The sequence below is a fragment of the Populus euphratica genome, unplaced genomic scaffold (genome assembly GCF_000495115.2).
Source record: "Populus euphratica unplaced genomic scaffold, PopEup_1.0 scaffold67.1, whole genome shotgun sequence".
Lineage (NCBI taxonomy): Eukaryota > Viridiplantae > Streptophyta > Magnoliopsida > Malpighiales > Salicaceae > Populus > Populus euphratica.
The window spans coordinates 907,500-934,354 of record NW_011499914.1 but is presented as its reverse complement, the minus strand read 5'-3'; the positions used below and the strand labels follow the sequence as shown (position 1 = coordinate 934,354).

The following is a 26,855-nucleotide window of genomic DNA, read 5'->3' as shown; positions in this document are numbered from 1 at the left end:
TCAAATGGGCATTACAAATTGTGCTGGTTGTTACTAGTTTTCGTTGCTTTCAGTGTGGACCAATGAGGCATTTGAACCCAACACCCCATTAAAGAAAGAAAACAGAAAGGGTTATGTTGGTTTTAGTGGAGCTGCAATGGAAGTGACAGAATTTAGGGCAAGGACAAAAGTGGGTCCTGAATTGTCAATGCAATGCAAGAAAATGTTTTGTTGTCGGAGGTAAGTTTAATATGTAAGAGAAGATGTTCTTAGGTTGCCTAATTGTTGTTGGTAAAAGTGGATAGGGACTGCAACTAGCTCATGAAGTTGTCTAGAGGGATTGTTACCCTAATAAATTAATAGCGGCCCAGCTATCTATATCACCTTCATCGTTCCTTCCTGGTTTATTTCTTTTGGTTGATGATTATTTTGGTGGATATATAGAAAGGGAATTGAAAATGATTTACAAATTATATATATATAGTCTTGATTAGTTTCTTTACTTGCTCTGGAATAAAGACCTTAGGAATGAATTTATTTGAGAATTGGGATGACAATAGCTTGGTAAGACTTTAAACAAGAGATTAAGCTCTTCTCCTAATCATGCTTGTTAAATTTGACCCTACAAGTTGACTTAAAAAATATGGGACTCGAAGCATAACCTAAGTGTAATTAAAATTAATAGATAAGATATTCATCTAATAAAATCTGATTGATAAAAGATCTAGCACACACCAAGAAAAAAAAATGTCATTTTAATAAAAAGAGTTGCAAGACTTTTTGCTGACAACTATATTCCCAATCCATAAAAATAAAAATAAATAATATAAATCTTTCATGCTAGTTTGTATGGCAACTCCCTTCGATTGTATTGACAATCCTTTCTTTATCAGTGCACAGACAATTTTGCAAATGCGCACCATAGATAATTGGCCTAGATAGCATGGCTTCAAATCATAGTGAAAAAGTTTTTAATAGCTTGCTTAAGGATTCAAGTCAGTATCGATAACATTAATCATTCTTGATTATTTGATACTTTATTTATTGCTAAATCAACCAATCAATCAGCAAGGGATCTTCCATTTTCTGTGTCAACTATCCAAGCTATCAAATAAATATATCAGCATCATGAGATTCAAGCTTTGCTTGTTTCCTGTGAGGTATTTACAGGAAAATACTCTTTATTTTAGGGTTGCTTTGTTTCTGAAAACTTAGACATGAAGTGTCCTTTTTCAATGAAGGTCACAAAGTAAATCTACATGACTGAGTAGCCTGGGCCACCTCCCCCTTCTGGCACTGTCCATTCAATGTTTTGCTTTGGGTCTTTGATATCACATGCCTGAAAATAGTATTCAAGCAAAGTTAATGAAGAAACGAAGGAGGTTGAATGATCAGATTAGGCATTTGACAAGCACAACATTGATCCTTTTCTGGTTTAAGTTACCTCTTCAATGCTTACAGAAAAAAGAAAATTCATCACTTTAGCTTATAATGAGAGTTATCATTTCATATTTAAAATTTATGATGGTTCCGGAGGCTGGAGGTAATTTCTATGAGCTAGAAAATGGAACCCTCAAAACAGACTGAAAAGGGAAAAAAAAGAAGAAGCTAGAAAATGGTCTCAACAATACCTTGCAATGCAGGCAATTCTGGGCATTGATCTGTAACTTCAGCTGACTGTTCTCATCAGAGACGTATCTGTGTTTCAAAGAAAGGTGAAAGGAATTATAACATATACAATCCATTTGATAAAGGAAACCTAAAGTGCAGGCCATATCAAGAATGTGTATTACTCGTATACACGAGCAGGACAATATCGTGACTCTGGTCCAGCATATTCTGGCAAATTCAGAGTCTCAGGAATCTTGGGGTCCTTCAAACGAAGATGAGCAGGCTGATCGTGGTCATGATTAGTGTTGCTCCTACACAAGCAAAAAAAAAAGAGAAAAAAGAAAAAAAGAAAAGATTGTTATATATTTGCTGCCCCCATTCTGGCATGGAAAAATTAAGACTCAAAGTTCTGCTATTGAACAGATAACAAAAAAAGAACTTGACTAGCAAGAACCTCACCAATAATTGAATATTTTTCTCAAATATGCATAGTATAGACCACATGGATCTAGCAATGCCAATCTATTCTATCAAGGGTTAAAATCTCTGTCCAAATATAAATCTCTAACCTCTTCAGTAACTTTATCTTATAATAGAGCTTGTCATGATTATGTTGACAGGATGATGGTCTTTTAGAACTCACACCCCTTAGCTATCTGATGTCAGCAATCACAGTACCCCTCTACTATTACAGTCTACAGTCTGCCAAGCCTAACAATTTTCTCAAGACTTTGAATAACCGAACCTCTTCATCAGTAACAATTATCAAAACTACTCGTATACATGCCAGAATCTTATTTCTTACCTTCGTAAACAGTGCAGAAAAACACTGCTTCTAAAGTAGATGCCACTAAGTTTTCCACTTTTGTTTATGAAAACTGTTGATTAGTCTTGACATATTATGCTAGTAATTCCAGCACGTCTCATTTTCTATCAGGGCATAAAGTGAAAAGGAGCAGAAGAAGAGGAAGGTTGGCTATTTAAAAGGAGGGCAGGGCCTTGGGCAAGTGCTGAGTAATGCTGGCTATTCAAGTTTTTCATAATTCAGACATGGAGAAGTGTGTCAATGAGAAGACAAGAAAAGGGAATTAGAAGGAAAAAGAAAAGGAGAAAATTTGCTATAGGTTCCACATCAACGGAGCCCAAATAAATGGGAACTTTATTACAATATGTTTATTCATAGCATCCTAAAAATAAACATTTCACCACAAGTTCTTGTAATTAATTTAGAAATGCAACAAAAAACACATCCTCCATGAAAAGTCAACAATAATAGCATCCCCATGGTAACCATCCTGGAAAATGACAAGGCTATCCACCCAACGAAATTGAATGATAACTGAACAGAATAATCAAAGTGTATATTTACAAACCTGTGGAGGGAGGTTGGCACATCAAAAGAAAAAACTCCATCAGGCTTTGGATATTCAATTGGAGAGTGTAACCGTGCAGCCTGAAAAATATGAGGGTTCATCAGTCAGCATTCAATTGCTCCATCTCTTTCTCTTAGTCTATACTAAGAATTTATAGTGTTAGTTAAACTCAAAAATAATAAAAGAAAGAAAAGAGTTAACTTCCTCTTCACTCAGAGTCCACTAGCTCTTCACTCTTTTTGACAGATAGAACTGGGAGAGTAACTCCGTAGACATTTATTGAGCACATCATTAAAGCAAAAGTGATAATGCTGAAGCAACAAACTTAAGATGGTCAAACTATATTCCCCATCTTTGCAGTGTTCGATTGCTGAAGAAATTAAAATACCATGTGTGATAGAACAAAGTGTTTCCTAAGAAGTGTCTTCTTACATTTGTTGCCTCATGATCAGGTTTCCCATGTTTCAGCGTGAATGGGGACCTTCCTTTTAGTATGTAGCTGCCAGGCAGAAAAATTCAGCTAAATGAGAGTGCAAAGAAAAAATTATTTCATAATTAGAAATTTTCAAAGGTCAAGCACTCAAGCAACAAATGATTAAAGTACAAAACCAGTGAGGTGAAATCTTACTGTTCTAACGCACTAATGGCCATTCCAGGAATAACCCCATATTCAAAAGCCTGCAGCGATAAAATCATATTTCAGAATGAAAGGGTTCATTATATATGCTACTTAAACAAACACCCTTTCTTATTCACTCAATCAAACTCCATATTACCAATAGTTTTTGCACAATTAAGGGACCATATTAATTATCATGCACTGTATAAATAGAGCCTCAAGCAGACTGAACATACAGTGGTTTCTCTAGTGTTTGACAACCAAGCCGATAACAACTTAAAAAAACTGTTATATACTGTCTGCACGAGTCTATGTTATTTCATGCTATAGTAATCTATGAAATAAATAATTTAGGTAACATATGTGTGCTCAGTTGAGGTTCCTTCATCAATTAAAAGTCATATAAGTTAAGTACAGAGCACACAATAGTAGATGGACCTATTTGTCGGTGTACAAACAGAACATTGTTTGTAAAGAAAAGAAGGAATTGAATTGGTGCACATACAGGTCGATAGTTTCGAGCTCGGTAGAGTTCATCCCATATCCAAGAACTCCCTAAAGTTTCCCAATATGATTTCAAGCTTGTGCCTTCCCTAAGAGAACCAAATGCTGCTTCTGCTGCTAGCATTCCTATATGAAGCAAGCAAGAAAAATAAATTAGACATTTACTGTTACCTAAAAGATGGATGGTAATATTCTGAAATCTGTTTCTCTTCTAGGAAAGTTGGTAAACTAGATTCATAGTACAACCACAAATGGACATACTCTAGAAAGATCATCTATTTACTGTAACCTTTGAAGTAACTTGCCAGTCTAAAATGCTCTACCAGTTTTTAATTCAAACTTTTCATCATCACATGGTTCATTACATTGATTAATATGCCCTAATCAGAACATACTTAAATAGGAAAGTTAGGCAAAGATAAGCCAAACTGCATGATTAATACGATTGGTACCTGATTTCATTGCAGTGTGTGTTCCCTTTATTTTTGGTACATTTAAGAAACCAGCTGAACATCCAATAATTGCTCCTCCCGGGAAAACTGGATATGGAATGGACTGAAATTTAACTAGCATCATATTCTTATTGTATAGCATTTAATAATGGACAGAAGATGTTATGCCTCATGTATCCATGAACAGTTTGATCCATGGTTTATGTGAACTTTTGGAATTGCATCATTCCATATTTAAGTGTCAAACATTTACACCTTTCAAGAGATTTGTAAATCATTGTTTTTGGCACACAAAAATTGCATTCACTTATTGCAAATTGCAAGCTACCTATAAATTAGAGATTACTGACTCACCTGAATACCACCTTCATTTAAAGTGCGAGCCCCATATTGGATTACAGTCCCCCCTTCCAGAAGGGGTCTGATTGCAGGATGATGCTTAAATTTCTAAGAACAAAATTCAATAAGTGGAAATTGAATAAGATTCCAAGAACTGGTGCTCCATGGATGAGCAAGTTAAAAGCCAGAAATATAAGACAATATTTTTAGACTATTTTATAACACAAGCAACCCGGAGAAGCATTAAATGATATGATAACCTAGATCCATGTGCACATGCCCTACAAATAAAATGGGAGATATTGAATGCAAAGCTTGACAAAAGACCTGTAAATATGGTTCACCTGGAATTCCTCATAAGGGTTCAAGTAAGGATTGCGATAATTCAAAGTAACCACCAAACCGATTGAAACCTGTTTGATCAATCAAGGTAAATATAATTACGAGCTTTAGTTATCAAAATAAATGGTGATAAATAGCTCCAAGGTGAGAAACTGTTGAAAGAAGGTGATAAATAGCTCCAAGGTGAGACATTGTTGAAAGAACAGTATTGTCAAATGATTTTTAAAACTTGAACAGCAATTACATTTGCAGGACAAAGAATGAAATAAAAATCTGGCAAGAAACGCAACACTCAAAAAACTCGTCTTGTTTTTAGAGTTTGATTAAAAGACCTTACCTGCCTATCTTTCATATGGTACAAAAATGACCCTCCATATGTTTTCTGATCCAAAGGCCATCCTATCGTGTGAAGAACAGCACCAGGTTTATGCTTGCTCTCATCAATTTCCCAAACCTGATCGAACCAATCAAACATCAGATCAAAATAAATTAGATGAGTGAAAATAGCTTGATTAGACTTCATGTATGCCATTAAACCAAGAAAATCTCCTTCAGAAAATCCATCAATAACAATCAAAACATATTTGAAGGATAGTATGAACTAAGCATGAAAACAAGGACAATTGCAACAACTATAATTTCATTAATATATCTAAGCTTAGTGGCTATACAACTAGTGTGAGTGCTTTGTTACAATTCCTAGTGTAAACACCAAGAAAATTGACATTGTTGCATCAAAAGGGAAAGAACAAATAGAAATCTGAAAAGTTAAAAAAGGCAGTAGAACATAAAATTTGCTAGAAGATAGATTACCTCTTTAATTCCTAAAGCATAAGTCTGATGTTGAGCATGCCCCTTCTCTCTCAATTTGTATTTTTTAATTAGTTTCTGTTAGAACGAATATAAGACCAGCCTTAGCATAATTAGTTAGCTCAGAAGTTTAACAGTGTCTACTACAGCTAAATACTTATTCCTACAAACCTCTGATAAAGATCCTCTACAACCTTCAGCTAGAAGCGTTACGCGACCTGCATGTTCATGTAACCCTTATAACCATTAATTAAACCACAGAAAACTTAATACTAGTCATCATCAGAAAAAAACATACTAGATTGAAGTCTGATATATGTGTAACAAATGAGCATGATTAAATGGCCATCCAAGGTGTATCTAAGGGCATTGAGGAAAATGATACGTTGGCTCTCATTTCATGGCTGTTTAAGGGGGAAAGGCAGCATAGACATCTTATTTTGTTGGAAGCTAAGAGTGGTCTGTGGCCTTATTGAAAATAAAACCCAAAAGGGTAAAGTCATGTGTCCAGATTGGAATAGAAATACTCATAGGATGCATTATTAAATTCCATATGGTAATGCTAGAGAGAAGAGGTAAGAAAGTACAATTTTTGCTCAATTCTTCATTGTTAACTGAAACTAAACACGACAAAAAAACCACCTTAGATATGGTAAAATTTCAAGGATTTTAGATAACAGAGGGTGTCGGACCTTTCAGCTCTACACCACGTTGGAAAGTATCCTTCTTAGAACCATCTTTGGCAATTCCCATATCGTTAGTTCCAATGCCAACAACACTGTCATTTGCATCATATACGATCTGGTAAAATTGCATGACTTGTAAATACATTCCTGCAGTGATATAATTGTTGAGAAAAATATGAGTGCCAAACTAACTGTACCTCACTTGCTGCAAAGCCAGGATATATCTCAACTCCAAATTCTTCAGCTTTTATCCCCATCCAACGCACTAATTGACTTAAACTGCATCAGAGGACCCACAATGACAATGAATTGACAGAATAAAAAACAGAAGAGTTGCAGAGCAAGTACTAATTGTTGTAAAATAGAGACAAAGGAAGAGACAGTTTAGTCAGATATCTTAAGATGCAAAGTGTTCAGATGACCTAAAAGTTCTCGCAATCCAGTAAGACTCTATTACATGACCAGCTTCCTTTACAAAGAAGTGAACCAACAATGCAAACAGAATCAATTTCAAATTCAAGTCAAGAAGTGGTTACTCCACAGAATTACAACCTCCTTTCTGGTGTGACAATCAAATGCAGTGTGTCAATTAGGCTGCAAACTTTAATAAAATTGTTCAGAAAGTCAGAAAAAAATACTTTATGACAATGGCATGAACAGTATAAGGCCCAGTCCAACAGAGAAACTTCATATGCATAAAATATTATCAAGTGCTCAGTTTGACTATTTGTCAAAACTGTTCTCAGGTAAATTGCATAAATTCTCAAGAATTCATTCATGATGCGAAGGAAACAAAGACAAAATCTTAAAGAAACAGGAGTTGAAACCATTCAGAATCGTATAAAATCAGATTTGCATCATCACACAAATATTCCAGGCAAAACAGAAGAACATCACATTAATTACCTTATAACATAGTTCCCCTTGTTATCAAAAGGACATGGAAGAGAAAAGGCACGATCCTTTGTAAGAAACCAAAACTTGTCAGAAGATACAGGGACATTGATTGGTGCCTGCAATCCCAGATTGGCAAAGAATGCATACAAGAATCAAAAGAGGTAAGTGGTGGTGATACATTTTGCAAAGCATTGATTCTACTTCAGTGTACTTTCTTAGCAACAGCTAAAAGCTTCACTACACAATTACTGTCAGATTTATACACCAAGCAAAAAAAATTTGAAAATAAAAAGGAATCATAAATATATCTGGAACCAAAATAAATTCTGCTAGAAATATTACATATTCAATAAAAGTTTATTGGTAATTGAATCCTTCATCCAACTTGAAACACAAATCAACTACATTTAACCGGTAAGAAACATTAACAGGATGAGGCTTCATTCTATATTCCCATCGTTAACTGTATGATGCTTGTATGTATTCTTGATTACAAATCTTATATCACATTAACCATAAAAAAATGGCAAGAATTGCGACGAATGCCATAGACAATCAATGAAAGATTACCTCTTCCTCTTTCCAATGCGGTAGAAGTTCATCCAGTGCTCGGGGCTCAAACACATTGCCCGATAAGATATGAGCACCTACAACCACGTTGAATAACCAAAAAAAAAAAAGAGCCATACAAATAAATAAAATCAAAGAAAAAGAATTAAATAAACTCATTTCAAAAGCTCTATTAACACTAATACAATCTCGAAAGCCAAAAATACTACCGGCAATTTAGACAAATACCTACTTCAGGGCCTTTCTCAACAACACAAACCGATAAATCCACACCCTTTTCACTACACAACTGCTTCAATCTTATTGCAGCTGATAATCCAGCCGGTCCAGCACCAACAATCACAACATCATACTCTATAGACTCCCTTTGAGCTTCACTACTAAATCTCCTAACAAAACCTTGATTTTTATCAAAATTCCTCATTTTAGCCCAACTTGGCCAAAGCCCATATGGAAAAACCCGGTTGAAGCATCCTTTTGAGGCTACAAGACTCCAGCTTTGATGGAAAGACCAATATGGAGAGATTGAGTGTTTTTGAGGTGATTTCAATGTATTGAACAAAGATTTAAGAGAATTGGACTTTGAACGAAGTGAAATGAGTCTCTGCATAATTTATGGATTGATGGATGGATAGAATGTGGTGATTGAGGAGCTAAGCTTGAATCTTTTTTATTGCACAGCTTGTTTGGCCAAGGATGATGAGCTGACGTTCTATGTTCATCTTTCCATGTTGGATCATGGATGTGACCCATTATGACAGGTTGTGAACTTAAGGAGGATTTTTTTTATTATAATCTCCTCTCATCATACTATCATACTATACGCTAGGATATTTTTTATTTTTATTTTTATTTTTATTTTTTAATATATATTTATAAATTTTAATTTTATTATTTAATATCATAGTATAATCTTTTTAATATTTTATGAGGTTGTTCTAAAATTTTAATTCAAACTATAAATTTAAAGTGTGAACTCATTTTCTTTTCTAATTAGTTTTTTTTTTAATTTTATTTTTTAATATTAAATTAATAAAAAATTAAATTTTATGATTTATTTTAGCCTTTTATCCCATAAATTAGGTGATGTGTTTAACAAATTAATTCTGGTTAACCTTGGTTATTTTTTTTTATTTTTTTTTTATTTTATTTTTAATATTAAATTGATTAAAAATTAAATTTTATAATTTATTTTAATTTAGTTTCTATTAGGTTATCTTAGTTTTATTATAAGTTATAGGTTTGATAAATTAACACAAATTGACTAAAATTATTTTTTAATTGATTTTTTTTACAGTTTCATACTTCAACATTATATTTATTAAATATTAAACTTTATAATTTATTTTTATATAGTTATTATAATCTCATAACTTAGCATACAAATTGATAAATTAACCGGAGTTAATTTAAATGAATTCAATATATTATTATTTTTATTTTTATTAAAATATATCATTTTAGATAATTATATTAGGTTAAACTACCTTTTTAGTTATTTTTTTATTAGAAAAAATATTAGCAATATTAATATATTATTTTACATTAAAAAGAATTCAATTCAATTTTCAGCATTGCATGAGTGAATTATCTAGTCCTTATCTAAAGATTCTATGAATTGGATTCATCCATCTGATGAAATTAGACAACGTGGGAGATAATTTTTCATTACCTCTCCTCACAAAACAAAAAGTTCTTTGTATTTTTTTCTTTAATCAATTATTTTTTATTTTATAATATAAAATTTATTCTTTTATTGGGCAATCTCACTTTTACAAAAGAGATTATAAGTTTGGTGATTTAACCTCGTTAACTCATTTTTTTTTTATGAATTTCATCATTTAATATTGAGTTATTCAAAAATTAAACTTTATGATTTGTTTTGTTTACTTTTTATTAGGTTATTCCGATCTTATGACCCGAAAATAGTGCTTAACAGGTTAACTTGAGTTGGTTCGAGATATTTTTTAATGTTTTTTAATTAATTGTTTTCTAATTTTATTATTCATCATTAAGTTGATTAAGAATTGAGTTTTATAATTTTTTTTAATTTACTTTCTACGAAAATATTTTATTCTCATAACCAAGGTCATATATTTTGGTATTTTTATCCTATTAAATCAGATTGTTTCTTTAATTTTTTTCTAAAAGATTTTCTCGGTCTTACAATCTAGAATACAGATCCTTCAACATTGGATTCACTTTTTATTTGACTGTCCTTATCTCATTACTCAGGTTACAGATTTGATATGTTAACCTAATTAACTAAGGGATTGTAATAGCTATAGCGGTTTAAAGTGTTTTTCACTTAGAAATATATTAAAATAAAATTATTTTTTCTTTGTATTTTTTTCTTTAATCAATTATTTTTTATTTTATAATATAAAATTTATTCTTTTATTGGGCAATCTCACTTTTACAAAAGAGATTATAAGTTTGGTGATTTAACCTCGTTAACTCATTTTTTTTTATGAATTTCATCATTTAATATTGAGTTATTCAAAAATTAAACTTTATGATTTGTTTTGTTTACTTTTTATTAGGTTATTCCGATCTTATGACCCGAAAATAGTGCTTAACAGGTTAACTTGAGTTGGTTCGAGATATTTTTTAATGTTTTTTAATTAATTTTTTTCTAATTTTATCGTTCATCATTAAGTTGATTAAGAATTGAGTTTTATAATTTGTTTTAATTTACTTTCTACGAAGATATTTTATTCTCATAATCAAGGTCATATATTTTGGTATTTTTACCCTATTAAATCAGATTGTTTCTTTAATTTTTTTCTAAAAGATTTTCTCGGTCTTACAATCTAGAATACAGATCCTTCAACATTGGATTCACTTTTTATTTGACTGTCCTTATCTCATTACTCAGGTTACAGATTTGATATGTTAACCTAATTAACTAAGGGATTGTAATAGCTATAGCGGTTTAAAGTGTTTTTCACTTAGAAATATATTAAAATAAAATTTTTTTATTTTTAAAAAATTATTTTTGACATCAGTATATCAAAACGATCTGGGAACATAATTTTTTTTCACTTTAAACAAATAAAAAAATAAACAAAATTTCAAAAAATTTTAGAAAGTGGTCTGCGCGTTCCCAAACACACCTCAAAGTTTTTTCCTTATTTTAATTGGTTTTTTTTCTTCTTCATCATTTAATATTACATTTTATTAGAAATTGAGCTTTATTATTTATTTTAATTTATTTTTTATTATGTTATTTCAGCCTTATAATAAGGGAATAATACTTAACAAGTTAATCTCTATGGACATGGCTAATGTTTTATGTCATTTTTTAAATAAAAGTTTTATAAATTTTATTATTTAATATTAGATCAGATATAATTGATTAAAAATTAAGATTCATAATTTATTTTAATTTATTCTCTATGATATTATCTTAGTCTCGTGACAAACATAGTGGATTTGATAGATTATCCCGGGTTAAATCAAGTTATTATTTTTTTTTATGAAATTATCTTGGTATCATGACCCGACTCATGAGTTTAATGGATTGACTTGAGTTGTTTTTTATGTTTTCTTAATTAATTTTTTTAATGTCATCTTTCAATATTAAACTGATTAAGAATTGAGAATTGAAATTTGTAATTTTTTTTAATTTAATTTATATGGGATAATCTCAGTTTTATGACCTAGGTTAACTCGTATTGTGTTTTTAGGTCTTTATTTATTTGATTTTTTTTTAAATTTTATCCTTCAATATTTGATTGATTATTAAACTTCATAATTTGTTTTGCTTTATTTTTCATAGAATTATTATAATATTATAATTTGATTCATGAATTTGACATGTTATCTATGTTGACTTGAATTAATCTACTATATTATTATTTTAATATAAAAAAGAAGGTTTGAATCAAATTATATTTTTACAAGGTATTTAAATTACTTTTGAATCCATAAATTCAACCCCTAAAAAATTTATTTTTTTACTAGAAAAAAATTAATAATATCAAAATATATTTTTTATGTTAAGTGAAAATTTAACTCGACTTGCGGTGAATAACTAGTTATTTTCTAATTAATTATATTGAGAGGAGAAGAAATGACCAGTGGTCTGTAATTGTAGTTAAAAATCAATTTTCATTTGTATTATTTCGAGTCAATTTTTCGGGAAAAAAACCCCTCTCATAACTGAAAAATGCGAGTAACTCTAATGGGTGTTAAACTCGGTCCATCTTAACAAATTGATTCGAGAAACTTATAATTCAGAGCTTAAACATGGTTGGGTTTTTAGTTAATCAAACAAAAACAAAATATTAACCTAACTAATTACTTTCTATCTAACTATGTTCTTAATAACTTTGTTCGAACATGGCTTAAATGCTACTAGATCAACATGCAAGAAAAAAAAATTATTGACCACTGATTCAATAACTCGGGGGGTTTTCCAGGTTTTTTCGTCGAACAATTTGACAAAACATATTGATCATAAAGGGATGAATAATCTAAAATAATAATAATAATAAAAATAAAAACTAAGGGGGTAGAGAACTAGGAAAGTGACAGAGGAGTCTGCAATCTGTACACTAAGGGGGTAGAGAGCTGGGAAAGTGACAGAGGAGTCTGCAATCTGTTGAACCATTGCTAAATAAAGGAAAATCCAAGTCAAAGGGAACATGCAGCGCAGCACAGATGAACAAAATAACTATCAGGATTTGTGCTGTTGGTGCTCAGTATAAGGGAGGGTAGCAATGTGGTTATGAGCCACAGTTCCAATCCACAGCTTCCCTTCTACTTCCCTGACTTCACTCACTAGCTTCATTACCTCACCCTTTGGATCCTCAAGAACTTCCAAGATCTCTCCATTCTCATTGAAGAGGGATACGACTGTGTACATCTTCATGCCCACCATCCTGGCTAAGTACCTCATTTGGATTGGTAACCGGAAATAAACACTCTTCATCCATGGATTCTGAGTAAGAACCTCCTGTGCTGCTGTCCTGCAGCAATCTATTGCAACCCAGAATTGGCCTCTATCATTAAGTCTTACGTTGTCTGGAAAACCAGGCAGGTTTGCGACAAGTTCCACCCTCCCGGTCTTCGGTCCTTCTAGCCAGTATTTCATTAGCCTGTGGCATTGCCATACATGTTAAACAAAACGACCAAGCTCGTCATAACCGACTACTCATCATGCACTAATGTCCATGATGTTCGTAGTGCAATCTTTGGATGGAGTACTAATTTGGTTTCTTTTAGTCGGTCACCGAAAAGATCGAATTGGATCATACAACATCTCAATATTTATGTCAGGATATTGAATTTGTGGAATTACAAGGATGTATGCACATTACCTGCAATTGGTAGTCTCGGTGAAGACAATGAAAGTTTGGTCCCTAGATAGCTGCACTCCATTTGGAAATGCTAGGCCATCCAATACTACATGAGTTGTTTTGGTAGGAGGGTCATATCTGAGAAGCCTACCGGTGGATTCTCCTTCCAACAATCTGAAGAAATGGTCCCTGCAAAACAAGTTCCTATCAACAGCTCCAAAATTGTACAGAAATAGCCAAATCTTGTAAGAACAGCTCTTACACTCTATCGTATCTTTTGCTGGTGTCAGTAAAGAAGATGGATCCATTCTTGTGTATGTCAAGGTCATTTGCAAAGAGTATTTGGTCCCCTCCCAAATGAGTTGCCAAAGGAGTAGCAAGCCCTCCTTCAGGTCCAACTACCAGAAGGCCGTAATAAGCATCAGCAATGTACAAATTTCCACTCTCTTTGTGGAACCTTAGACCCAGGGGGCGACCACACAGTTTCTCATGCTTCCATTGCTTTGATGTGGTCGAGTCAACTCCTCTGGCACAAAGTTTCTCTGACCTTTCAAAGCCAATTCAAAGAATAGTTAGTATATATCAACAAGGAGATATTAAAAGAGAAAACAAATTCATGTTCCAGATTTCTTTGATTTGACTCACTAGCTTATTGATCTTAATTAATAACTTGATTAGAGAAAGTTTTCCCTCAACACAAGCTAATTACTTGGCATACGCTCCAGTTAAAAATGCCAATAATTTTCGCATATCCAAACTATAAATAATCTACACGAACTTGATTATCCTCTTGATTTGTTGAGATATGAAGTGGGTTAGTTTCAGAGTAGATGAATACATATTCTCTCTGCTTTCATCAAGTCATTAATAGAACTCACCAGTTTGAGGTAACAAGTGCAAAGGTTTCCCATCCAACATCCTGTCCCATCCATCTCACAACGCGTCCATCGGCCAAACCAGCGTAAGGGCCTCGCCCCAGGCTGTCGAACTCCAACGATTCAGGGCCGAAAACTTCATCGACAAACTCCAAATTTCCGGACCCTAATCGACTTCTATTGTCTCTAGGCCAGTTTTCCATGACTTGCTTGTAAGGGGCAAGGTCATGCTTAAAAGGCTTGAAATCATGGTCTCCTAAAGGTCCCATTTTAAACGGATCGATTATAACAAAACTTACAGCTAGAGCAAGAACTAGGAGAAGTGGATGCTGCAACAAAGTCCCATCTCTTTGTGATCCCTTCTTCTCCATCTCGAGGAACTTGGTTGGATCAAGAGAAAGTGTGTTGCGGTAAGGAAATATCTAGTGAGGGTGTAAATGGTGGATCGTGAGGACACAACTTAGTTGATTTTCATATGTTAGGAAGTAGAGAGCATGCAGTGTTCGTGATTTCATTGAGTTCAGAAGTAGGTTGTCTGTTGTTGGCCATGTTATTTGCATTTCTTCTTATTGTTGAGGTACTAACCAGAAATTATGATTTCCCTCTGGCAACAGAATAAATTCTATCCATACGTCTAATTCAATCGAAACATTCAAATGTAAGCATTGCCTCCATGAATGGAGTCTTTTTAACTAGTGATGAAAGTAAGTTGGCTGCATCCATAAGGAATGCAATTTGTACAGAACAATTTTTATAGGACAGCTGCAGAGGATGAGCCTCATCATGATAAAGCTTTTGGGTATCTTGTTTACTGTATTGGGACAAAAAAAAAAAAACAGAGATAGTAGAGATAGATATGACATGTACTTCCTGTTTTGCAGAAATTCACTAAAAAACTGTGAAAGAGACATTATGTCCCCGTCTGTCTCTTTGATCAAATACGATTCTGTTTCTTCTGCATTTGTCCTTCATTTCCAAGAACTGAACAACTTTCAAATCCAACAACTACATGTCATTTACTTGTATGTTATTTGAAACAATGAGTGATCAGCATAAAAACAATAACATTTGGGTAGGTCGTTTGGTATTTTGATTGGTTTAGCTCATACAGGCAAAGAAGACATGCAGGGAGCGTTGGTGCGCATGGACAGTTTTTTTGCCGGTGCGTGTTGACCTGTTCGGCCATTTGATGTTCGATTTCTACACTGTTTTCACCAGTATGCTCGTTTTTTCTTCTTCTATGTAGTGTTATGGTTAAAATATAATTTTGATAACTTTTATTTTTGAGTAAAAAATCAAATATCACTTTAAACCAAATGCTTTGATACTAATTATTGGGGATTGGACCGATAATGTTCTGATAATTGCTTATTGAAGATTAAGTACACTAACACAATATTTAACGTAATTTTACAAATAACTTATATCCACAGGAAAAATACATATTATTAAAAATATAAAAAAAATACAATACAAATATATATAAAAAAAAAATCACATCTACTTTCCTCAGCTCTTATGTTTCGTTAGTTTCCTCAACTCTTATGTTTCATTGATGTAATTGCAGTTACTGTTATTAGTAGCCTTTCATCAGTTTCTCTCTTGATCTGCACATTCTGCACTCTCTCTTTCATATTTTTTATTGTTTTTTTGGTGTTTATTTATAAATAAAAATGATAAGACAATTTATAATTGCCACGTATTAATCGCAATAATTCTTTTTTGGTGCGTGTTGGCCTGTGCGGCCATATTTGATGTTCGATTTCTATACTATTTTCACTAGTATGCTTGTTTATTTCTCCTTTATACAGTGATATGGTTAAAATATAATTTTAATAATTTTTATTTTTGATCAAAATCAAACACCATTTTAAACCAAATGCTTTAATACCAATTGTTGAGGATTCAGACCGGTGATATTCTGATAATTGCTCATTGAAAACTAAGCACACTGACACAATATTTAACATAATTTTATAAATCACTTATATTCAAAAAAAAAAAAAATTATTAGAAATAAAAAAAATACAATACAAATATATATATAAAAAAAAATCACATTCACTCTATTCAACTCATTAATGTAACTGCAGTTATTAGTAGCCTTTCACTCTCTCTCTTGATCTGCATATTCTGCACTCTCTCTTTCATATTTTGTATTACTTTTTTGGTGTCTATTTATAAATAAAAATGGTAAGACAATTTATAATTGCCACGTATTAATAGCAATAATTCTAACACAGTCTGAGGAGTCAATTTCACTGTACAGAGAAAAAAACTAACCTACGACAATGGAGGAGGAGCAACACCTCAACTTAACTCCCACTCTCTGTAATGGTCTCACATCTCTCTCTCTCTCTCTCTCTCTCTCTCTCTCTCTCTCTCTCTCTCTCTCTCTCTCTCTCTCTCTCTCTCTCTCTCTCTCTCTCTCTCTCTCTCTCTCTCTCTCTCTCTCTCTCTCTCTCTCTCTCTCTCTCTCTCTCTCTCTCTCTCTCTCTCTCTCTCTCTCTCTGCTGCTACAGCTACTGCTTGCTCTAATGCTCTACATTGTGCTGCTTATTTTTTCTCTTGTTATTGCCTCTATTTATGCTGGAAATGGGGGAGCAACCATCCGCATTTCTAGCTCACCTCCACCTTTCCAGCCTAGCACCACTTTCCAGGTTGTCTTTATCTCCACTTCTCAACACCATACTCCATCATCATCATCCACGCTTCCGTAGATTTTGAATTTTCAACGCTATCAACTACAAAAATAAAGGGAATCTTCATATAATCCTACATCTACCCTTGATTTATAATTACCTCGAAAATCCTGCGGCAATGAGGATAATCTGAATCTCTCAATTTCAAAACCAAAAGCACAAATTCGAATTGGAAGAAAGAAACCGAAAGTTCTGATGAAAGCTCGGAACTCCATTCAAAAGCAGCAGCCAGGTTCTTGTCATCAGAGTGACTAAATCCTCCTAAGTAGATTGATCAAAGTAGTTTTTAAAATTGCTTTTCACTTAAAAAACAATTTCTATATATGTTCTTATGTACTTTTCTATTATAAGTGTCCTTTCTGTAGCGAAACAGTAACCAACTACTGCCTTGGTAACTCTTCTTCATCCCAATTCAACTAAAAAAATCTGCAACACTATCATATAACTTCTGTCAGCACATGCTGAGCAACACATTACCTGTCCCTCTTAATCAACAACTTAATGTCTCAACGAGTAGAAAGAAGAGCAGGGTTAACATCATCACCCCGCGACAAAGGGCGGCTGGAAATAGGCTGCCTGGAGCTTGAGTGGCCTGCCGAAGGATGCAAAACACCGCCATTAGAGGCTTGCTGACCAGGTTGAAATTATCGAGTTTGGAAGAAAAACACGCAGGAGAGAAGGAAGGGTGAAGGGCATATCGATCCGGACGTGAAGAGGGGTATACAGTTCTAAACCTTACCAACCGAACGTACTCGGTTGCTACTCGGTTGCGGTGCTATTTAGCAACGGAGCTTGATCATTTATAGGTGCTATGCTGTTGAATTTTTTATTTTTAATTTGAAAAAATATTTAAATATTATTAACATGTTAATCAAAAGAATTACAAATACCTAATAATTTAGCAAGTTCAACAGCAAATGATAACAAAAATATAATTAAATTAAAAATAATTTTAAAATAATATTTTTTTAATATTAAAATAATAAAATATTGAATTCTCTCGAATTAATCTAAGTTAATATATTAATTTTATATCTGAATCATGAGATTATAATATTTTAATAAAAAATAAATTAAAAATTTTAATTAAATTCTTAATTAATCTAATATAAAAAATAAAATTAAAAAAATTAATTAAGCTTTATTTTTAAACAATTTAAATGGTGAAATATAAAATTTTAAAAAAATTCAATTACAAAATAAAATAAAAAAATCTTGAGTTAACCAGATTAATCCATGAAATTCCTCACTTCAGTAATGTAATTATGATAATATTATAAAAAATAAACTAAAATAAATTATTAAACTTAATTAATAAAAAATAAAATATTAAAAAATAAAATTAAAAGAAAAAACAAAGAAATAACAATTTCATTTTTTCAAATATTTCTTGTTAATTTTGATTGCAAACTTCGGCAAATTAGTTTTTTTTTTAGTGAATTCGGTTCCAATTTTAATTGTCAACCCAATGTAGATTCTTAAAGTTAAAAATGAAAAAAATAAGTTGGTGTCATTTGGTTGCAAATAAAAAAAAATTAAAAAAAAATTCAACTTTTTCTTCCAAGCATTTATAGGATTTTAAAGTTTAAAAGTGAGTAGGGTATTTTTTTTAGTTCAATAATCAAAACTAATTTTTCTTCCAATTAATTTAAAAGGGCACCAACTCACAACATGTAATTGGTTTAGGATTATTTGATTGTGTATTGTAATAAAAAAGATGAAGACAACATAAGCATATCTTTTTATATTATTTTTTTAATTTTGAAAGTATATAAATTTATTTTAAAAATATATTGATTTTGTGTTTCTTTCTCATTCCTCTAACTACCTGTTCTTTATCTTTAAAGACTAACCAAACGCAAAGTCTACAAATTAAAGAAAATAGGGAAAGACTTGAGAGAAAAAAGCAATTCGAGGTTAAGTCTACAAATTAAAGAAAATGGGAAAGACTTGAGAGAAAAAAGCAATTCAGTAGGGATGACATTGTAGTTTTTCCATGAAACAGTCTACTTGAGATGATCAAAGGAGCCCGAGAGACGTGGAGCTTTTCTGATTGGTCAACAGCATTAGATCTGTCAGAAATTTACTTGGTACCGGTTTTTCCGGTATGTCCTCCATGTCATAATCATCTCTCACTCTCAAAGACTAACTGCTTTAGCCAGTTTTCAGTAAATAACAAACGGAGCAAGTTTTCTTCGTGAGGACTATCAAAATCTATACAAACGAAAAGCAAACAACTTTTAACCTTTATTGAAGGCTGTCTTTAAGCTTCCTTGCAAGGCAAATCAAGCAGACAAAACCCTTTATGTATCCGTTTCTAATTTGGGTTTTTTTCAGAAATCTTGATTCTTTGAGTGACCCTTTGTCTTCTCCACAAAAAGGTTAGAACTTTGTGGTTTTAATTGCTTTTTTAGCTTAATTTCTTTGGTGTTTCTGTTTTTTGGCTTGTGGGGATTTTAGTTATTGAATGATTTATGTTTTTGGTTGCAAATCTGGTAGGATTTTGTAGCTGCCCTTTGGGGGTTTCTTGCTAAATTTACACTTGTGTAGACAATAGCATGTTTATTTGAGTGGTTTTTTTTTTTTTTTTTTTTTGTTTAAAGGTGGCTCTTTTGGTTTTGGTTTTAATTTTGATAATTTGTTGATTCTTTTTGCGGTTTTAGATGTAATTGGTGTAGTGTAGTCTACTTTCTTGGCAAATGCTGTGGATTTTGGTTTGGTGGGGTTTCATTGCTGGTTTCAATCATGTTGTTGTGTGTTTGGTTCATGTGAATTTGTTTTCATGAAAGCGAGGTAGATTTGGAAACATTTTTCCATGAAAACTGTGTTCATATAACTATATGTACCAAAGCTTATCACTTATACGTGTTGATACATACGATAAATTATTAGTTCTTGATGATAAAATTTTTATTCAGGTCAATAAAAGCTCATAGAACAACCCTTTAAAGAAAATTTTGCAGTGCCTAATGTATGGAGATTCTTGACTCTGAAACTAGCAATCTCTTTATCTGGTTATGTTTTGATGGGTTTGAGAGAGTAATGTTTAGTCATTTCATGCATGTTTTGTTTTATGACGTGAGGGCGCTTTTTATCTTCATAGAGTTGGCAGGAGTAATGTTTAGTCATTTCATGCATGTTTTGTTTTATGACGTGAGGGTGCTTTTTATCTTCATAGAGTTGGCAGGAGCATATTTAGAACTGTGCCACAGATTGCATATGTCTGATCTTTCCCATTATTGGTTTTGTTCTGTCACGTTTGGTTAATTGATATGTTTGGTCCAAACAGAGTCATATGGCCAGCCTCGGTGATGGGGAGCATCAATGGTTAGAGAGAGTAAAATCAGAGGGGGCTGTTCCACTACTTGATCCAGATAATTGTTCAAATGGCTGGGCATCTCCACCTGGAGACTATTTCATGGTAAGAGGTCCAGAGTATTTGACAACTAAGACTAAAATCCCTGGTGGAGAATATCTTTTACGGCCTCTTGGATTTGACTGGGTTAAAGGGTCTAATAAGATTGCAGAGGTTTTGAACAATCGAAAAAACCGTGTGAGGAAGGTTATTGATGAAGAGTTTCCAGATGGTGATAAGCCTTTTGTTTGGGCATTTAATCTACAACTCCCGGGTAAGGACAACTATAGTGCTGTGGCGTATTTTGTAGCCACAGAGCCATTTCCTGAGGGATCTTTAGTTGATCAGTTCTTGAATGGTGATGATGGGTTTAGAAATTCAAGGCTTAAACTGATTGCCAACATTGTCAAAGGCCCCTGGATAGTAAGAAAGGCAGTCGGAGAGCAGGCTGTGTGCATTATTGGGCGTGCCCTTTCTTCGAAGTACTGTGTTGCAGAGAATTTCTTCGAAGTGGATGTGGATATCGGATCTTCAATGGTTGCAAGTGCAATAGTTCATTTGGCATTTGGTTACGTCTCAATGTTGACTGTTGACCTGGCTTTTCTCATCGAGGCTCAAAGTGAGTCAGAGCTTCCAGAACGACTCTTAGGCGCTGTCAGGTTTTCTGATCTAAACCCTGCTTGTGCTTCCTTATATGACCTGTCATATGGAAGTACTGATAATTTGCAGTCCTCATTGCCGACCCGCTTATGGAAGTCAATTGGACAGGGGTTTTCTCAGCTCCTTCATCCCATGCCAGGGGCTCAAGAAAATAGTTCTGCCTCAGGCACAACCCATGGTAATGAAACTTCTGAGCTCAAAGAGGGGAGTGAAGACACAAAGAAATGGTAAGAGTTGTGAATTGCAATTACCTTCATATTCTTACATTTGAATAAGTGAAGGTTTAAATTTTGGTCTGTTTCGAGCTGTTTTGGGCCATGTAAAAGTGAGCTCGCAAAAAAGATCTCAAGTTTTCAATAATATATTTGGTTTGCATCACAAGGAGGACAGGGATCTGGCATGCGTAATTAAACTCTTTGCATGCAACTTCTTCTTTTGTATGTCATATTGACATGTGCTGATTGATGGTATTTAAACTAAAGATGCACGCAATCTATGATTTGTTTCCATCATCTGGAGGTTTTTAACTTATAATACTTGTATAACATGCAAAACCATTCGATGCCCTAATCTCCAAATCTGTTCTCATGCCCGCCTTTCCTTTTCAAATACGAGTACTAGGATTGTTCTTCCTTATGTTAATTGTTGCTTTCCTGTCAATTTCTGTCTTGGTTGAGTATGCAAGTATTATCAATCACCAGATTCTCAATCCTACTTCATAGTCCTTGCTTTGGAGGAAAGTCCATCATCAGTGTCCGTTCCCAAGACCATTTCCCTAATTTACAAAATCCGCTTACTCCAGAAGTTGGCTATATTCCCACGCGTACCATGTCTCAATAACTGCATCCAACTTATCCTGCGCCTCTTGTGCAATTAGTTAAAGATTGATTAAAGCTCTGAGATATTCTCTATAAAAGTAAAGTGCAGAAACTTTATGTGACAGATTTTTTAAGGCTCTTGTTTATTATCAAATTTCTCAAGAATTGTTCCAGACATTTCATTTCATGCATGTGATACATTTATCATGGTGCATAATCTATTCTTAAAAAGTTATTTGCCTTGCTGGTTCTAAATTTATTAATTGGCATCCATTTTTCTTTTAACCAATCAATGTGGTCGAGCACTGAACTAACTGTTATCCTTTGATGAACTGTAATATTTGCAGATGAATCAGATGCTCCTGGTGGACATTGTATATGTGGGTGTTGGAGTAGCTTAATCTAGAAGTCACAGAATGATTTAAGTGGTAACAAGTATCCAATGTTCACTGCATTCAACTGCTTGGTTGCTAGTCCTAGTCGTGCCATTTTATTCTTTCGATTTGTTGTAGTTATGAATATACTATATTGGCGAGCAGTCAACGAGCCATGTTATTTATTGGGAAGTATTAAAATTGTTGATAGCGTATTCTGATACATTTGTAATTCAAAAGTATTATTTTCACAAAAAGCTGAGTTGAATTTGCTAATTTCATTTCTACTATTAACTTGGGGTTATGAGGAGATGATCGAGGCAGGACAGTGTAGCCTTCCTTGGCAAGTTGGAATTGCGCCTTGATTAGCTTCAAGCTCTTCCACTGCCGCTGGCTGTGGTCCTAGTGGTTGGTACCTTGCTGTTTCTTGATCTAGACCTCTTGCATCTTATTATGGATTGCCTTTTCGTTGAGCTTATGAAGTCCCTTTCCTGTGTAGTTGGCTGTAAACTTTATGGTTATACAACAAAACTTGCAACTTTGTGTCAATTCTTTTCGGCTATCAATGGCCATCTGCAGGAACTACTGTCAGCGTCACATTTGGTAGGGATGAAACATATCTCAGCTTTGATGTAATCTGTTTACTGTTGCCCGTTGTACTCCACACGTTACCTTCTTTCTGGCTTAATATAAGGACTGGATCATGTTGATTGTTAGCACTTGTGTGTGTCTAGTGGGGCTCAGGCAATGCAATCCAAGCAGTTTTAGCCACTATAGATGGCACTCAAAGATGATGTGAAGTATGCTGCCATTCTAGAGCTTTGAGATTAGATAAGCTCGGTCCAAAAGATCTGAAACAGCTTATTAAATTTATGGTATTTTGGATTCTTTTAACCTAAGCAGTGCATAATCCAGCAGGCAACAAAAATCAGCTGAACTAATTGTTCCATCAGGAAATACTTGAAAGCTAAATGATAAGGCCATTCAACAATGAGAATTCAAGGCTAGGACAACCGGGCAAAGTGATCTCCATGCAAAAAGAATCCATGAGAACCCGCAGGAGACCCTCAAACAATGGCATTCATAGCATGCAAGTTGAGCATATCCAATATAAACGATTGGCATAACTGTCATCACTACATTCGGCAAGTGTTTTGTTTACCAGATCAGAACACACACCAACACCCCCCCCCCTTTATTTATTTATTTTTTGCCAAAACCTGAGTGCTTCGTAAATGAATAATCAAAGAATTCATCAATCTGAGACTGAGAAATCGAAGGAAAGTCTCATTCCCAGCAATTTTTTTTGCCGTAGCCAAGTAGGAAACAGTGCCTCCCCGGGTCTAAATTGGATGCGACTTTGCATATGATGATTGATAGTGATCCGTGAAAGAATGAAACAGGAAACATCGTCCAAACAACCATTGCGTGCATGGATGCCCTAGCCATTCATTTATGCAATAAATAACTATAAGCATAGCATTCATCCAAAAGAAAAGAAAATAAAACTTGTGCATCACAGTCAAACAATGGTAAGAGTGCAAAATACAAGTAGAGAGTTGAGCAACAACTGAAGCAAAAAAAATTGAATACAAAAAAGCATGTTCAGTTTTTAAGCTTTATAGTTCATAGAACAGTAATATCTTCATTACATTACAACGGATCTGTGAACAAGTTACGTTTCATCATTTCTTGAACAATATTGTGCCTAACAAAAAAGAAAATCACGAGATCAGAAGACCCAAAGAATTTCAAAAGGAAGAAAAGCTGCAGTACAACAAACAAGGAACTAGAGGGCAAAACAATGGCCGATAATCTCAAACCACATTGGTCTGCAACAACAAGCATTTACCATTCTAATAAATGACTGAATGCGAAAGCTGCACCTGTAAATCTGTAAGTCTACAGCAGAAATGAGTGCCAGCTTGAGCTTTGATGGCCGGGAAGATGCGACAAATCCCAGTGTAAAAGTCCAGCTTGACAGAGCATACTTAAATAGTATCGAGATTTGACTCTTCAGAAAGTAAAGCCCCTAGTTAACAAATGGGGATAACATCTTTAACAGAAGTTAAACGATTTCAACACCTTCAACTGGTAGTGCACTCATCTGCAATGCTCTACCAGTTCCAGGAAACCGCACAGAAGGCAAGGAAGTATCCATGACAGATTCAATCTCAATAAAATCAAAATCATAAGCACCTGACCGCTTCAAACTGACCACAGAAAAAAGCACAATCCATCCAAGCATCGATATTGCCCAGAAATTGTTCATCCCATGTATCAAACCCCATGCTATAGCATATCCAACAACAATTCCCGATAAATGGCCAAGAAAACTCGCTTGTGGAACAATAATTGATGTAAAAATCAATGACTCAAAAGGCGCAAAACTGATAGGAAGTGAAAGGAATCCAAAAAGATCCAACTTCGAGGATGGTTGCTTCACAGAAAGAATTGTCATCCAACCAAATACAACACAAGAGTACCCAACAGCTGTCACTCTCCGAAAATACTCTAGCTTGAATCTTTGTATCAATATATGGTACATCCCCAGTACTAGTGCCCCAGACAATACGACCAACACAAGCGTGTAGTGAAGATAGTACGCCATTCCAAGGCCAATGTGCCCCAACTGTTCTACAACCCCTAGACTCCAAAGTGCGCTCATATTGAAAACAAGATGAATAACACTAATATGTGAAAAAGCAGAGGTAATTATCCTCCAATGGTGCCCTTCAACTGCATTTTCATAACTTAGTCCCACATGAGAGTACCCGATATTTTTCTTCTGAATATAAAACCATATAGCGCTACATATTCCAATCACACAACTTGTAGCTGGTTTTTCCACAATCTCATAAAACAATGGCCTCCCCATCTAGATAAAGCCCTTGTTCACTTCCTCTCTTTAAAAACACAAGTTACTCAACAACGCAATACCAGATAGAGCTTTTCCACAACCACAAAATCCACCAAAGCTCCAACAAAAGTGGGTTCTCCTCAGAGATCAAAACTTTATAAGACAACACAAACCCATTTCAAATCTAACAAATTTGAATAACCCCAAATGAAAATAACACCAGAAAACCTAAATTTTACACATCCAGAGGTAATTATCCTCCAATGGTGCCCTTCAACTGCATTTTCATAACTTAGTCCCACATGAGAGTACCCGATATTTTTCTTCTGAATATAAAACCATATAGCGCTACATATTCCAATCATACAACTTGTAGCTGGTTTTTCCACAATCTCATAAAACAATGGCCTCCCCATCTAGATAAAGCCCTTGTTCACTTCCTCTCTTTAAAAACACAAGTTACTCAACAACGCAATACCAGATAGAGCTTTTCCACAACCACAAAATCCACCAAAGCTCCAACAAAAGTGGGTTCTCCTCAGAGATCAAAACTTTATAAGACAACACAAACCCATTTCAAATCTAACAAATTTGAATAACCCCAAATGAAAATAACACCAGAAAACCTAAATTTTACACATCTAACCAATCCAACATGAATAAAAATCGGGGTTTTCTATATAATCAAACACCAACCCTTTTCTCACACTTAATTCCTCATTAAGTATAAGTAAATTCTACACGCAAGTAAAGGTACTAAAATTCTGAAATTCCTATTGCAAGAACAATAATAGAAAAGAAAGTTTAGATTTTTTACACCAAAAAGTAAGAGAACAAAGCAATTTTTTAGAGAGATAATTTCGTCACCTTTTTGCTTCAAATTGATTGAGAAGTTGCTTGAGCTTTCTAGTTTTCTGCTTTCTGGGTGTTTCTGTCTTTTGCACAGATGTCATCGTTTTGAAAGCTTATATATGGTACAGCCTTCTGAACAGCAAGGAGACGTGGCTCACCTCATTGATGTTTGCCCAGAGGTGGCATTTAAGGACAAATGACGTGTAGTTTGCATTGTGTGTTTGAACGACATATGACAAAAGCACAAGTGGTGATTACGAGCTATTTGTGAACGCGTTTAAACTAAAATTTGATTTTTTTTAATGTTTTTTTTTTATTTTTTTAATATTAAAAATAATTTTTAAAAATAAAAAAAATATTATTTTAATATATTTTTAAACAAAAAATACTTTAAAATATAAATATTATTATACTTTTAAACATCTTCGAACAAAAAAATTACTCCTAATATTTTTTTCAAAAATAAATCTACTTCTCAAAAGATATAAATTAGGTGTGACGGTGCTGATATAGTAATTAATTACATTTTATTAGTTACTCAGCAAGTTTGATTGAAAAAACATAAAAATAAAAATAAAATAAAACTTATGACTCATTAAAAATAATAAAAATATTTTTTTAGATTTTTATTTATATCTATATATTTTTTTTAAACGGACACATAAAATAACTAATAAAATTTAGCAGCTTGAGATAACCCGAGGATGCAAGTGGTAAATGATTTCATGGGTTCCCTATTAATCTACTATTTCTTCCTCTTTAAAGCATAATTGTGAACAGCTTACATGTATGAACAAGTTGTTTTCGAGTTACATGTTTTTTAAATTATTTTTTATTTAAAAAATATTAAATTAATACTTTTCAGGGTATTTTT

At 33.5% G+C, this 26,855-nt stretch overlaps 4 protein-coding genes and 1 long non-coding RNA gene across 7 annotated transcripts; 2 read left to right on the top strand and 3 right to left on the bottom strand.

Annotated features, from left to right (window-relative positions):
• Positions 1–1,003: 1,003 nt before the first annotated feature.
• ETFQO (electron-transfer flavoprotein:ubiquinone oxidoreductase) lies at positions 1,004–8,944 on the bottom strand. Its single transcript, XM_011038819.1, has 18 exons — positions 8,411–8,944; positions 8,183–8,259; positions 7,622–7,728; positions 6,913–6,994; positions 6,722–6,830; positions 6,201–6,247; positions 6,033–6,107; positions 5,557–5,673; positions 5,222–5,290; positions 4,893–4,985; positions 4,539–4,641; positions 4,088–4,212; positions 3,592–3,641; positions 3,396–3,462; positions 2,964–3,043; positions 1,773–1,901; positions 1,611–1,677; positions 1,004–1,318 (listed from the first exon to the last, which is right to left on the bottom strand). The coding sequence occupies exons 1-18, from the start codon at positions 8,790–8,792 to the stop codon at positions 1,235–1,237; spliced, it is 1,863 nt and encodes a 620-aa protein (XP_011037121.1). The 5' UTR covers positions 8,793–8,944; the 3' UTR covers positions 1,004–1,234.
• Positions 8,945–12,748: 3,804 nt separating this feature from the next.
• LOC105134416 (strictosidine synthase 1-like) lies at positions 12,749–14,785 on the bottom strand. Its single transcript, XM_011038818.1, has 4 exons — positions 14,364–14,785; positions 13,748–14,032; positions 13,507–13,674; positions 12,749–13,284 (listed from the first exon to the last, which is right to left on the bottom strand). The coding sequence occupies exons 1-4, from the start codon at positions 14,729–14,731 to the stop codon at positions 12,864–12,866; spliced, it is 1,242 nt and encodes a 413-aa protein (XP_011037120.1). The 5' UTR covers positions 14,732–14,785; the 3' UTR covers positions 12,749–12,863.
• Positions 14,786–19,218: 4,433 nt separating this feature from the next.
• On the top strand, positions 19,219–22,818 carry LOC105134415 (protein ENHANCED DISEASE RESISTANCE 2-like). The gene is made up of 3 exons (XM_011038817.1): positions 19,219–19,443; positions 20,352–21,304; positions 22,243–22,818. Coding segments are annotated over exons 2-3 (948 nt in total). The 5' UTR covers positions 19,219–19,443; positions 20,352–20,357; the 3' UTR covers positions 22,244–22,818.
• Positions 22,819–23,751: 933 nt separating this feature from the next.
• Positions 23,752–25,808, bottom strand: LOC105134413 (rhomboid protein 2-like). 3 transcript variants are annotated; one of them, XR_843977.1, is made up of 3 exons: positions 25,756–25,808; positions 24,122–25,357; positions 23,752–23,977 (listed from the first exon to the last, which is right to left on the bottom strand). XR_843977.1 is itself a non-coding variant. In XM_011038815.1 (2 exons), the coding sequence occupies exon 2, from the start codon at positions 25,145–25,147 to the stop codon at positions 24,338–24,340; it is 810 nt and encodes a 269-aa protein (XP_011037117.1). In that variant the 5' UTR covers positions 25,148–25,357; positions 25,756–25,808; the 3' UTR covers positions 23,752–24,337. The 3 variants fall into 3 exon arrangements, 1 of the variants encoding a protein (XP_011037117.1); XR_843978.1 differs by having other exon boundaries at positions 24,156–25,357; XM_011038815.1 differs by having other exon boundaries at positions 23,752–25,357.
• Positions 24,938–25,961, top strand: LOC105134414 (uncharacterized). The gene is made up of 2 exons (XR_843979.1): positions 24,938–24,980; positions 25,379–25,961. It is a non-coding gene; the product is annotated as an uncharacterized LOC105134414 (long non-coding RNA).
• The last annotated feature ends 894 nt before the right edge of the window (positions 25,962–26,855 follow it).

Bases quoted from the DNA above. Each gene is read 5' to 3' on its own strand.
- ETFQO (XM_011038819.1), bottom strand. From the start codon at position 8,792: ATGCAGAGACTCATTTCACTTCGTTCAAAGTCCAATTCTCTTAAATCT. The intron at 8,260-8,410 runs GTATTTGTCTAA...ACGTGGTTGTAG, and splicing joins TGAGAAAGGCCCTGAAGTAG to GTGCTCATATCTTATCGGGC. The intron at 4,642-4,892 runs GTGAGTCAGTAA...GTTAAATTTCAG, and splicing joins TAAATGAAGGTGGTATTCAG to TCCATTCCATATCCAGTTTT.
- LOC105134416 (XM_011038818.1), bottom strand. From the start codon at position 14,731: ATGGAGAAGAAGGGATCACAAAGAGATGGGACTTTGTTGCAGCATCCA. The intron at 13,675-13,747 runs GTAAGAGCTGTT...CTTGTTTTGCAG, and splicing joins AGCAAAAGATACGATAGAGT to GGACCATTTCTTCAGATTGT. The intron at 13,285-13,506 runs GTAATGTGCATA...GCAATGCCACAG, and splicing joins ACCGAGACTACCAATTGCAG to GCTAATGAAATACTGGCTAG.
- LOC105134415 (XM_011038817.1), top strand. From the start codon at position 20,358: ATGGCCAGCCTCGGTGATGGGGAGCATCAATGGTTAGAGAGAGTAAAA.
- LOC105134413 (XM_011038815.1), bottom strand. From the start codon at position 25,147: ATGGGGAGGCCATTGTTTTATGAGATTGTGGAAAAACCAGCTACAAGT.